At 32.7% G+C, this 14,288-nt stretch overlaps 1 protein-coding gene across 8 annotated transcripts in view; it reads left to right on the plus strand.

The window, feature by feature from the left end:
* EPHA7 (EPH receptor A7) overlaps nt 1–14,288 on the plus strand; it is a 167,274-nt gene that overhangs the window by 5,188 nt on the left and 147,798 nt on the right. For all 8 annotated transcript variants that reach the window (XM_082406320.1, XM_082406318.1, XM_082406314.1 and 5 more), the window contains exon 3: nt 3,179–3,848. In XM_082406320.1, coding sequence (XP_082262446.1) covers nt 3,179–3,848 — 670 coding nt within the window. The remainder of the gene's footprint in view (nt 1–3,178; nt 3,849–14,288) is intronic.

Below are 14,288 nucleotides of genomic sequence, written 5' to 3' on the forward strand. Positions count from 1 at the left end.
AACGTTTTAGCATCATTCAAAATATACTTGAAAAGGTAACTAAAAATGTAATATGCTCAATATATTAACATAAAATTTGCTCTAAAATATGATTTGGATTTTCTGAAATTTATATGTTGTGCTATCTGTTGTTATTAATCAGAAGTGATGGCAGGGTATGCCCATATCAGAGTAAAAATCTGTTACCATAAATGAGTGAAAGCCGTCCAATAAAATTCTATGAAAATATAAGTAGATTCTAAAAAAATTCTGACCGTATGTTTCATATATCTGAAAAGATATATTACTTACTTAAGTTTAGTTCAGTGTCTATGTCTTCACGTCTTATTTTAATTGTGAGACAGGACACATCCTTCATCCCTGACTAAGGAAGGGGGCTCCAAGAAAGGTAAACGTACCCCATCGTTACTTAAGTTAATCTTCGGTACAATAAAAAGTCTGGAGTCAAAGAGCATGAAGTATAACTGAGGATATAAAAAGTGTAAGAAACTTTGCAAAGACAAGAATGAAAGTCTGAAAGGGATTTTTGAGTATAAGAACATCATAAAATCAATATGTTATAAGCTAGAAGTTAAAGAATGCAAAATGTGAACAATGCAAATCTGTTTAAAGTATTTAGGTTTTTTATTAAATTAATATTTGAGAGACGCTTAAGGTCATATTGCAGCTATCTGTATTGGTCAGACAAAGCTATAAAAAATGACAAATATTTACAGATTAAATATAAAAAGTATGCTGAGTTTGAAGTATGAATGTCATACTTTTCTTGAAAGTGGAGTAGTTTCCATGAGTAAAATAATATACACTATAGGAAGACATTCGCAATAAAAAATGAAGCACCTTTCTTGCCAATGACAGATGTGACCCGTTTTCCACCATCCATCAATTAAAACAAATAGAGATACAGCATGGTTTTTAATCTCTAAGGGGAAGTAAACTGATATATTATTGTAATATTTCATCCATGTAATCCATAAAATGATGAATTATGACTGTCTATGTTATCTTGGACTGAAATGGACATTTTATCAGTCCAAAGTATCTTGAGTTAACCGTTAACCCTACATATCTTTAGGAATCAACAGATGATATTAGAAAATGACGACTGACAATATATTCCATATATGAAATGGATTGGCTTACATGTGGTTAAATATCTAACTGGAAATAAAATGTTATTAAGATATAAGTGTCTAGAAATAACTTTATAAGCATACTATAAAAGCATGCTAGCCGAATTAAGACTTCTTTCCCAATGGTGTTGTTTGTAGAAATCACTGAGGTCTCTTAGAAAGTGAGATAATAAAACAAAAGTTACATTAAATGCATTTATTTCATCTCACTCTTTGTTATTTATGCAACAGTTATCTTGAAACTTTCCCCACAGGAGTAAATTTTTAATTAAACATTAAAATTAACTGAGTTTCATTGGTAGTAAAATTGATTTTTCATACATTGAACAAAATAATATAATTGTTCTTGGAACTAGAAAAAGGAATTCTTGAGATATATTCCTTTCTAATAATTAGCCTTCGTTTCTCGTAACTAGGGAATTGTTCAAAAGAGCGCATTTATCCTTGGAGCTTTTCATTTTTTGGTAGATGCTACTACTAGTTTTACTTATTTTAATAATTTCAACCTAATTACGAGACTAAAATCTGCTTGTGCAAATGGAGGAATTTGGTTATATTTGGCTAAGGGCCATTCAAGCAAATTATAAGCAACTAACTGAAACAGGAAACTATGCACTCCATCAACTAGTCACAAACTCCAGTTGTGTTGAGTAAAAGCTGAACATGATAATCAGTTGTTTGCTGCATTTGAGGACCTTTGATGATATGTATAATAAAATTGTAGCAAATATATAATATTGCATCATAAGAAATTTCTGAATTACAGTATATTACTAATTTGTCTTGTTAGTTTTCTAAGAACTACTTTTAAAGTTAAATATTAATATTTCACAGAGCATTTAAGTAAATTGATTTTTCTGATCGAGTTTTACAAATAAAACTCATTACCACATGCTTATTACTTTATTTTCCCACCTGCTTTTCTTGAAACGATAGTTTAAATATTTCATGCTATGTGACTGGATTAGAATACTAATATAATTTTATATTTGGCATTTCCTATTGGGGAAATGAATACAAGTAGGTGACAATTTCACTATTAAGGTATCATAAATACAAACTTGGAAATTTTGTAATAATGGTAAGAAGAGACATAACTGTTATCTTAGGCTTTTAGGTGAAATGAATTTATTAACTAATGAGCAATATAGATAGATTATACAAGACTTAATCTTTAAATTGTTGCAAATTTGGCTAAGCTTATTGTTTTCCTTTTTTGTGAAAATATATGAGTTTGCTGTAGTGTACATTATATCAGCATATGAATGGACATTTTTAACCATCTGATATTTTTCCTGTCAGAAAGCTTATTACTGAAATATGATCCAGCATGCTGATTTGCCATGTACATTTGTTTGTCTGCTGAAAGCAACTTATTTGTAAAGATATATCACACTTTTATAACTACTTATTTATAGTTATGTGGCATTATGGATAGCATTATATATAACACTGCAATAAATAAATAACTCTGTAAAATGTTCCTCCCTTATATCTCATTTTGCAAAGATCATAAAAGATTTAGCATTATGAATATCAACATGTTGTGGAATGCTTTTACATTTCAGAGTACTTTTGGCATTTTCTTCCGTGTGTTTTTAGGTACTCTCTAAGTTTAACATCAACACTTAAAATGTCAACGGAGTTATCAAGAACTCTGCCATGTATCTGTATGTATATGCATTAAATGGTAATTTAAGTAATTTTGTTATGTGCTTTAGTCTATAAAAATCCCAAGCTCAGTGGAGACATTGGCATAAGCAAACATGTAAAAAGCAACACTAATACACCAGCAAACAGATATCAAGCAAAATGAAAGATTTATTGTATGCATAAACAACACAAGCAACGAAAATGATGTTCTGGCACCAGGATGAAGCGGAACTGAGACTCTGTTCTAAAGGTTACAGTGTTTGTCAGGGTAGGAATTCACCTAGGTCTTTCAAAGATATGCATTTGTGCTACACTAAAGAGTCCTCATGCACTTGCAAAAGCCAAATGTTATTTTTTGCTGAATGACTGATGACCTTTTCTAAATTTTACAGTGGGAAGAAATTAGTGGTTTGGATGAGAACTATACCCCGATCCGAACATACCAGGTGTGCCAGGTTATGGAGCCCAACCAAAACAACTGGCTGCGGACTAACTGGATTTCGAAAGGCAACGCACAAAGGATTTTTGTAGAACTGAAATTCACCCTGAGGGATTGTAACAGTCTTCCTGGAGTCCTGGGAACTTGCAAGGAAACCTTTAATTTGTACTATTATGAAACCGACTACGACACTGGCAGGAATATAAGAGAAAACCTCTATGTAAAAATAGACACCATTGCTGCAGATGAAAGTTTTACCCAAGGTGACCTTGGTGAAAGAAAGATGAAGCTTAACACTGAGGTGAGAGAGATTGGACCTTTGTCCAAAAAGGGATTCTATCTTGCCTTTCAGGATGTAGGGGCTTGCATAGCTTTGGTTTCGGTCAAAGTATACTACAAGAAGTGCTGGTCCATTATTGAGAACTTAGCTGTCTTTCCAGATACAGTGACTGGTTCAGAATTTTCCTCTTTAGTCGAGGTCCGAGGGACATGTGTCAGCAGTGCAGAGGAAGAGGCGGAAAACTCCCCCAGGATGCACTGCAGTGCAGAAGGAGAATGGTTGGTGCCCATTGGAAAATGTATCTGCAAAGCAGGCTACCAGCAAAAAGGGGACACTTGTGAACGTAAGTAATGTGTGCTATTAAAATTTCACTTTGCACTTTCTTCTACATCAGAGATTTTAAGTAATAATGACTATTAAGTAATAATGACTATTTGAACAAGTGAGTCTGCTGTGTACCAGCAGCCCAATTGAGTAGATCTTAAGCAAAGTCACTATTGAACTTATCAATGATTCCCCATAGTGATATCTGCACTAAGGAGTCAGTAAATATTGCAGTAAATATCGGCGATAATAATATTTGTTACTAAAATTTAATTGGCCCTATGCTTGACATAGAAGACAACAGTTGCACATTGGGCTACGAGATTTAGGAGAGAAGATTGGGCAGAGTGAGGTGAGATTAATCAGGATTTAATGATGTGTGATTCCTCCTGTCTTGAAACCCATATCGTCTGGCCTTGTGGATAACAGGAAAAGGAGGTTAAGGGGTCTGCTAACAAGAGTTCTACTAATAGGCAAGACACATGCAAATAGATTTACAAACTTTTAGAATTATTTTTTATAAGTACTAAAACTTTGATTCAAAAATCATCAAATTTCCCTTGCTAACTTTCTAAGGTTGCTTCTGCCAAAGCCGTATTTCTTTCCTGGACTAAATAATAAAAGGAGTATTTCTCTGATAAGTCACATTATAGGTAGACCACAATTTTGTGGAAGTGGGCCAAAGCAAGTTTTAGTTATCAGAATACATCAGCTGGAAGTTTTCTGTTTGTTTTGAAACAATAATAGCATATGAATTAGTGAACCTTTTCCTTTGTATAGTAAAACTGGATTTTCTCTTACATAGCTTTATGTGGTCATAATAATTGGCCAGTATTTTTCTATTTAAAACTATGTCACAGGGACCTTCAAAATTAATAGATATTTTTCTGTTTGTGGATATCCTGAAAATATAATAAGGTTATATTACTTATGTCTCTTATAACTTAGAAAACATAATATATTCCCCAGAATAACTTTCATGTATTCTTTGTACCCCTAAGCCAGCTGCATAATTTTAATATTTGTACATCCTAGTTAATTTAGAGGGAATTGTAGCTAACAGTGATTATTGTAACTAAATGTTTTTGCTAATTTACTATGTGCAGATACTCTTCTGTGTGCTTTACACATACGAGTTCTTTTAATAGATAGGTAACATTATCATCTCTATTTTACAGAAAATAAAATGGGGCTGTCAAGGGTAAGTTGCTGATTGCAATTACTTTAGTAAGTAATATTTGTCCTATCTTAGATTCAAGCTCAGGGTGTTCTGATTCCAGAGCCGGGACTTTAGCAACAGTGTTGCCCTGGTTTCCATCAGAAAGCAAAGAGAATCCTGGCAAATATTATTCTGTTTCATTGCTGAACTTAAATGCCTTGGTCCTAGTAGTTTGTTATGTAAATCACATTACTTCCCCATAAAATTCTCATTCTAGTAGAACATTTCAAGAAATAATTTAACAAATATTTAGATCTGTGTTGTCTAATAAGGTAGCTGGTGGCCACATGTGGCTCTGAGGTTCTAAAAAGTGGCAATTCTAAATTGATATGTGCTGCAAGTATGAATTACATACTGAATTTCAAAGGCTTAGTACAAAAAAAAAGAATGTGACAAACATCATTAGTAATTTTCTATGTTACTTAGATATTGAAAGAATCATACATTAGATATATTTGGTTAAATAAAATATAATATTACAATTATTTCAACTGTTTCTTTTTACTCTTTTCTGATGTGGCTACTAGAAATTTAAGAATTACGTATGCGGCTCACATTATATTTCTACTGCACACATTATTTAGGTAGAGTAACTGAGCAAATATATTTTTTCTGTCCTGGTTGAAGAGTTAAATACTTCATGTGGATGGTTGCTAGCATATAAAATGCCTATGACCCAGCACTCAATTATCATTCCTGCCATAGCTGACATTGTAAAGAGAACTCTGAGCTAAACAAATAGAGATGCTATAGGTTCTGGTCCCGTTGACCAGTTTAGCAGCCTCCTTTGACACTCCCTGAAGGAATCAAACCTGTCTACCCACTGTCCTCTTCCCCCTTCCTTCACTAGTATTTCTTAACAAGTAGAACATCCTGCAGGTTCCACATGTGTGGAAATCAAAAACTGATGGAGATTTATCACTACTAATAGGCAGAATGCTATTCCACTTGGTAAGTATAGAAATATTCTTTTTTTTTTTTTTAATTTATTTATTTATTTTTATTTTTGACTGTGTTGAGTCTTCGTTTCTGTGCGAGGGCTTTCTCCAGTCGTGGCAAGCGGGGACAACTCTTCATCGCGGTGCGCGGACCTCTCACTATCGCGGCCTCTCTTGTTGCGGAGCACAGGCTCCAGACGCGCAGGCTCAGTAATTGTGGCTCACGGGCCTAGTTGCTCCGCGGCATGTGGGATCTTCCCAGACCAGGGCTCGAACCCGTGTCCCCTGCATTGGCAGGCAGACTCTCAACCACTGCACCACCAGGGAAGCCCCAGAAATATTCTTAATGAACTAATTAATTCAATGAAAAGGAATGTTTTTATTGACTGGAAATGTTTTTATTGACAAGTACTTGAAAAATGATGGTAGATTCAACAAAAACTATTATAAGAACATTTTAACAACACACTATTACACTTCAGCTGTGAAAGCAGCCAGTTTCAGTAGTATGGAGATTTTGATTGATGTGAAAGTGGAATTTTAAATGTTTGCACAATTAAAAATGGGACACATAAAAATACATAAAAATGCATATAAAAGGCCTTATCCACAAGGCCTTTAGACAATTAAATTTGTCTAAAAAGAAACTAGGAAATAACATTAAAAGTCCTGCTCTTTTAAGGTTTAAAAAATTTTAAAGCAAATTATAGTCTCTTTTGTTTCATTTTGTGGATTTAACTCAATTGATTTCTACATTTACTTGTTAAGAAAAACAAACAGGAACTGTTTGAGTTCTACACTTCTGAGTATAGAATTTAGTAAGAAAAGCAGTCTTTAACTGCAGTAAAGAGATATATTTACCATGACGACTCCAATTTCTTCCAAATGAACAAAATCATCTCATTAAATGTGGTACTATTAAGATTATTCACATTCATTTATTTTGGTTTCGAGAATTGGAACCACATTTGAGTACCAAAATTATTGTCGCCTGCAAACTGCACCAAGGTACTTAAAAATGAAGTAAAATTAGTTCACTGTCATCTACTTTAATCTGCATTGGAATAGGTAGAATTAGGTATTAATAGTGAGAGTTCATTAAAAACATGTGATTAAAGGACTCAAGATGCCTCCTTATGGTTCAGCCGAAAAAGGATGTGCACACTAATTCAGGTAAATTGTCTATCGTGTAACGTTCTTAATTTTTAACCTTAGTGATGTTGACAAAGGAATTAAATACCTTATGCTTAACTGTGGCACTATGTTCATTTGCAAAAACACTTCCCTCCTGGGCATAATTCCAACGCATTGCTGTGAGAGTACTTGCCTCTGGAGTGAGTCCAGGCCTGCCTTTATAAGTATTTCTCCTGTTTCCTTTCAGTGATCCTGTTAAGAGTTTGAAAATAAATTCCAGTCCCATATAGAGGAAAACTAAAAGTGTTTGGGAGAGGATGCTAGTAAGCCCTTAGCCAAATGATGGTGGTTAGCTACTTAAAGGCAAGTTTATCTGGGCACTTTCTAGAATGGCAGCCCATTGTGATGTGTGTTAAAGTATAGTTTGAAATACGAACAACTGTGAAAACTGAACACAGTTTTGATCAGTTGATGGAAAAGCTTTTACTTCTTTGTGATTTTGGAAAAAAATAACTCAATTTTGAAAACCACATGTTTGTCAAATCTAATATATGGAGAACTTGTCTAATTTTTTAATATAGTGATTTAAAGAAAACATCTCTTTACAGTCATTTAAAAATATAATTCCAGATAGCATGCTTTGATTGTCAAACAGTCCTTTTGAAAATATTTAGCATATCAGTTACATCACAACTTCTATGCACAGTAACCAATATATTTAGATAAAAAGTGTAGTCATTTTAAAAAATTGAGAGCAGATTTTAGTTTACATATATAAATATTTTTAGAAGACTAATAAATCATATTCTGAAATATAATTTGAAATTTTTAGAACTTTTGTACAATTTTATTCCATTTTAAAAGTAGAATAGTATTTCTCAAAGTGTGGAACTCGGTATTATAACTTGGATTTGTATAAGTAGGTTGTAGTTTACACTGAAAAATTATGTTCATTTTTTCTCATTTAATCCTTACCATACCGCTACGAGGTAGAAAGTATTATTTTTTCTTTCTTTGAACTTAGGAAGAAACTGAAGCTCAGGGATATTAATAAGTAGCAAAATTGGATGAGAATCCAGGATCCTGTTTATCATTTCAAGTCTTTTTTCCCCACTGCACCACACTACTCCCTAAAATTTGTCCTGAACTTCAACCAGTGGATTTTAGTTACTGAAGAACTGATGAAACTTTATTCTGAGTAGGGTGACCATAAGTCTAGTTTGCTGGGGATAATTGTTTTACTTATTACGCTGTGTCTTTTTGCTTTCAAAAGTGTTCTGATTTGGATGATAGAATATATGGTCAACCTAATTGTAAAAAATCCAAGGATGTAATGCAGTTTACATGCACATACATCAGAACATAGAGATGTGAGCTGCTTGCATTATTTATATTGCTTAATTTTAATTTTCTGAGTTAAAGATTTAGTAATTTTTTTGATGATTTCATGTAAAGGGGAACTCAAATAATCATAGACTTCTAGTTTTTATTATAAGGAATTTCCCTAATAGTTTCTTCTTAATATTTTCTATTATCAAGTTAGCAGATATATCATTACTTTAAGAATGTAAAACTTACAGACATATAACGTATGTTATATGTTACTTCAATAATTAAAACATTCAACTTAATAGCATTAATAATATTGAAATCTGTGTTTGTTGATTAGATTTTTGAAAACCATGAGTTTTTTTCACAGAAAAGAAACATGTAATTTGTACCATTACTTTTCATGATAACAAATGAGTTTTTGTGATACATAGTATTTATAATCAAATATATACAGAAATGTAAGGTACACTATAGGGTTAATAGCTCAGATGCTGGAGTCACAGAGTTTTTAAATTCTGGCTCAACAACATACCAGGTGCATAAACTAGGACAATCTCTCTAAGCCTTAGTTTCCTTAAGTATAAAATGGGGCTAATAAAAATAGTACCTCCCTCATATAGAGTTCTTGTCAGAAGTGAATGAAATAATGCATGTAGAAACCCTAAGAATAGTATTTGGGACATAGCAAATAATCAGTGAATGCTTGCTATTATCTTAGTATTAATAATGCAACAAGGAGTTGGCTAAGTAAAGAAATTTCATGGGCTTCCCTGGTGGCGCAGTGGTTGAGAATCTGCCTGCTAATTCAGGGGACACGGGTTCGAGCCCTGGTCTGGGAAGATCCCACATGCCACGGAGCAACTAGGCCCGTGAGCCACAACTACTGAGCCTGTGCGTCTGGAGCCTGTGCTCCGCAACAAGAGGCCGTGATAGTGAGAGGCCCGCGCACCACGATGAAGAGTGGCCCCCGCTTGCCACAACTAGAGAAAGTCCTCGCACAGAAACAAAGACCCAACACAGCCAAAAATAAATAAATAAATAAAAGAAGAAAAAAAAAAAAAAGAAATTTCATGGCAGTGAGTGAATGAACATAGATCTCAAAGGCCACAGATAGTTAAATATCCTTTAAGTCAGTAATCTCATCCCTGGTAATTTACCAGGGAAGATATTTCAGTGAAAGAGAAGAACTTTTTATATAACCTTTTTTTTCCCTCCAGCAAAGCAATATATATAATTTGAAATATTGAAAATAACCTAAATGTCCAAAGTTAAGTGCCTCATCTTGATTGAACTTAGTCCTTAAAGTATCAACAATGTGATATAGGAATTTTAAATCATCTTATTAATAATTTTGAATGAAAAATAAAGAATAAAATGTATACACTGATATTTAGAATTAAGCAAAATATGCATAGGGAAAAGCATAGATGGGAACATAAATATCGTCACAATGAATGTGTCAGAATGGTGAAATAGTGGGTGATCTTCTTTCCCTGTGTTTTTAAACTTTCTTGAACATTAACCTTTTTTAGCCATATAATTATGTTTTATGTAACCTGGTAGCTCATACAAAGACAACTTGAATTGTATCTCCAAAATATGGGTTTTTAAATTAAGTTAGCATCTGTATAAAATACAGGGCTCAGGCAATAGAATAGTAGTAAATGACAGGTATAGTTTAAATGATTTAAAAGCGGGGAGAGTCAAGGCATTCAACAAAAACAGGTCATAGATTTTGTTTGTTTTTAAATTATTAATACATGGCAAGAGCTGTTGTAAGTGTTTCACATGTGTTAATTCATTTAGTCTTACAGAGAGGTGTTCCTTACAGAGAGGTAAGCACTGTTATTACCCAGTTTAAAGGAGAAAAACATACTTAAAAGTATGTAAAACATAAAAGTTACATTTTATATGTTAAATCATATTTACATAAATGATATGTATACACATTTTTATGTAAGAAAACTAAAGCACAGCAAGGGATGGCTTAAGTACCCACAATCACCAAGAGCACAGAGTGGCCGACTGCTGTTTAATCAAGGCAGTCTGGCTCCAGAATCCCTGCCCCTAACCAATACAGTGGACCACATCTTTATAGATGAGCATTTATCTATCACAAGGAATTTTTAAAAAATAAAGTTTCTTTCAGGATGTCTTCATGGTGATACAAATCTGAGCGCTTTCTTTCATTTATAATAATTTCAAAATACTTATATCTCTGTCTTTCCCAACATTCTAAATATTTCATCTGCTTTGCCATTTTCTTTTCTATTCCGGTTCTTCTTTCATGGGGCGGTCAGAATGCACTTTGTAAAACACAACATAGACCCCGTTACTGTATTATTCAGAAAGCTTCAGGTTCCTAATGACCAATAAAAATTCACTGTTTCTTAGGGTGGCATTTAAATACCTCCTACTTGACCCTAGTATTCTTTTCTAACTTTCAGTCACATAATTTATCATCCTTGAGAGCCCTGTTCCCTCTGCTTGGTACTGACTGGTCTCTCGTTCTACCTGAAGCACATCCATAGATGTTTTTATGATGCCCTATTACTTAACCTTTGGTCCCAAATAAACAGAAAAACAAATAAACCATCATGACAATAAACCATCATAAACCATCACAATTACCTATTGTATCTTAATCTCTCACATCCCCAACTTCTTCAGTGACCTCTCTTCCAAATTCTGATGGTAGATACTGGCTGTACCATTCTCCTGGTTTTTACCTTGCCTTGCCTTCTTCTACCAGCAATGCCACCTACCCTATCTCAGGCTGTTGAAATTTTGCCTTTCCTTACATTTCAAATTAAATGGCACTTATACCTTGTTAAAAGATCTCTGTGGATTCTTAAAAGTACTTTGCCCTTTCTCTCTGGGGATCTTCATATGCGATCTGATTTTTATCAATGTTTGTAATTTCCTTTTACAGCTTCTAAAGCTTCTTAACAACCAAAACTTACTTATAGTATTCTACCTACCTACCATGGTACCTAGCACAGTTCCTTGCACCACCCAAGTCTTCCAAATAAATGTTTATCAAATTTCTTAAAGACTTTGAGAAATTTGGTTATACACTACCCACTCCCAAGGCAAATATTTTCTTATTTCAAATTCATATCACTAGTTAATTTCTTGTTGTGTAAGTCCAGTCTCTGTGATTAGTCTTAAACTTTGTAAGAGAACCCTATATTGTATTTCATTTTGCTCATAGCATATAGCAAGTTGATATGCTAAGAATTAGCAAACATGAACAGGAGTCTGCTCCAGATATGGGGAATTTATTTCTATGAGAATAATGTAACTATTTATATTTATTCATTATCATATTCCCACTTTCTATTTGTCCATTGTCTTTATGTGTCTTTCCTTTTAACTACTCCATCTGCCTCTTTTAATGAACAAAAAGCCATTTCCCACTTTACTAATGTAATATTTATGTCTTGAGAAAGAGAGTTGCAAGAGCCTGATGCATTTTCTAAAATAAGAAGGTCTTAAAGCTTATTTATCTTATATGGGAAAGTAGCTTTTGTTTTAAGAATATATTGGTCTTCTTCCAAATTATATATTGTAAATATTATCTTGGTTTGCAAAACAAACGAAAAATAAGAGAAACAAAACTGAGAAATCAGTCCCTAAGCTAACATTACACTCTATTCTATAAATTGGAAATTATGTAAATTCAGTATCACGTTCAAATATATTTCTGCTATTTCAGTTATGACTACATTACATTACAATTTTTATACTCTTCTTTAAATTATTCACTTTCAGAAGCTCATAATACTTGTTTTTTTAAGGCTTTGTGAACAGGTAATGTGCATAGATCTGGAACAAATGCCATCGCTGTGTGCTCCAGTCTCAAATACCTTTTTCCAGGAGCAGCTACTGTTAATCAGTTTCTTCTGTCCTTTGCGAGATATTTGCTCATAATTCCTTAAAAAATATGGAGAAGGATAATTGTGATAATAAGAATCATAGCAAAATTTCCTTCTAGAACATTGTAGACTTCATTTAAAAATATACTGCTTTTTACTCATCTTCAATCAACATTGTATGTACCCACAGTACATTGAACATGATAACTATTCAAAAAATAAAGAAGGACAGAAAGAAGAAAGACCTGATGAAAGTTAGGAAAAATGAGGAAAGAAGGAAGGCAATATGAAATTCATATGTGCGATTTAACTTCCTATGATTTAGAAACTCAGTACATGACTTCAGAACATTTCTAATTATCCTAACTTTGGCAAGTATATGGTTACCCTTTTATATTTCTAGTGGAAGTTTAAATTGGCATCAGTTTCTAGAAGATAATGTTAAAATATAAATCAGTGATACCTTAAAATGTTGCAATTAATTTGATTTTTTTTTTATCGAGCTTCAAGCCATTTTCTCTAAGGTAATTATCACTAATCTACAAAAGCTTTTATTTATGATAATAGTATATATAATGTAGTTATTTTGTGTAAATAATGGTATTATTTTAATGGGAGAAATTTAACCCAGCTGTGTATTTGGTATTTTTCTCTATGGGCATAAAAATCTGACGCAGGTATCAGAGAGGAAAATTTCTGACAATCCTTTTATTCTAATTTTCCTCACATTTAAGTTAATTCAGGTTATCTCATCCTATGCAAATTATCACAAAAATTTACTTTTATGGAAGCTTATCTTCATTAGGTTATCGACATAGTATTAATATGTGTTAATTCCTATAGTATTAATACGTGGGCAGTAGAAGGGCACATGCACACATAAAACAAAAACAATTCAACTTTGAGTTTAGGTCAAATTAATGAGTTAAAGACATTCTTTTTTGTTTTCTACCTATAATATCAACTTCATTAAAAGTTATAATCTGTGTATACATATCGAATATTAATCCCTAATAATAGCATTTCACAGGAACCCAGAATAATACATACATCAGTTGAAATAAATGTGCATTATTTTTCTCGAATTTTGTGGTCTTATAAAGAAGTATGTAAGGTTTATTATTTAGTGTATTTTGTTTAGTCTGGGGTCAATGAATGACATAGAAAAGAGGGGAAAATACATTCTGGGGCATAGTAGTTTGAAAAAATTTTAACAGTTACATTTTAGGTATTGTGGATTTTGAATTTTTTAGTTTGGTTCTTTCATTTAAATTATTTACTGTTGATAATTATGTTATCTCTTGCTTCCAATATATTAGAAAACTAGGAGGCTTTGAAAGGACACATACTGTGGTTTATTTTTTGTTTCATGTGTCACCCAGTTAACATCTAGTTTAGCCCCTCACCTACGGTGGTATCAGCCTCAGACCTGCACTGAAGCTATTAACACTGAATATAGAAACCTAGATCCGGGGAAGGGGGCACTGTGTTGCTTTTATTAATAAAATATAATATTGATCACATATAATTATTAGCTAGATATCTTGTATTTGTCATTTATTAAAGTTGGTTAACAGTCTGTTATGTTAATATTACCTATTGTACTTTTTAAGAAGATCATTCTTTCTAAAAGAGAGATTAAGGGTGGGAGTGGAAAGATGTAGAATATATCTAAAGAATCACTAGATATAATAAAAGTTTATTCTGAGAAAAATAAATTGATTATTAGTAAGTTCACTATACTAATCTATGTTTTCCAATGATACATATGTTCTATGTTTATTTTAATAGTAGTTTATTATTTTAGCTAAACCAGTTCCCATATAGGCAATGACACTTAATGGCATTAACTTACCTATGACATTAATTAATGACATTAATTTAAACTAGTAGATAGGATAAATAAACTTGATTGATTTCAAAAAATGTTTCTTTATATCTTCTATTTTTAAAAGTTG

Source organism: Balaenoptera borealis (genome assembly GCF_965194805.1).
Source record: "Balaenoptera borealis genome assembly, chromosome: 9".
Taxonomy (NCBI): Eukaryota; Metazoa; Chordata; class Mammalia; order Artiodactyla; family Balaenopteridae; genus Balaenoptera; species Balaenoptera borealis.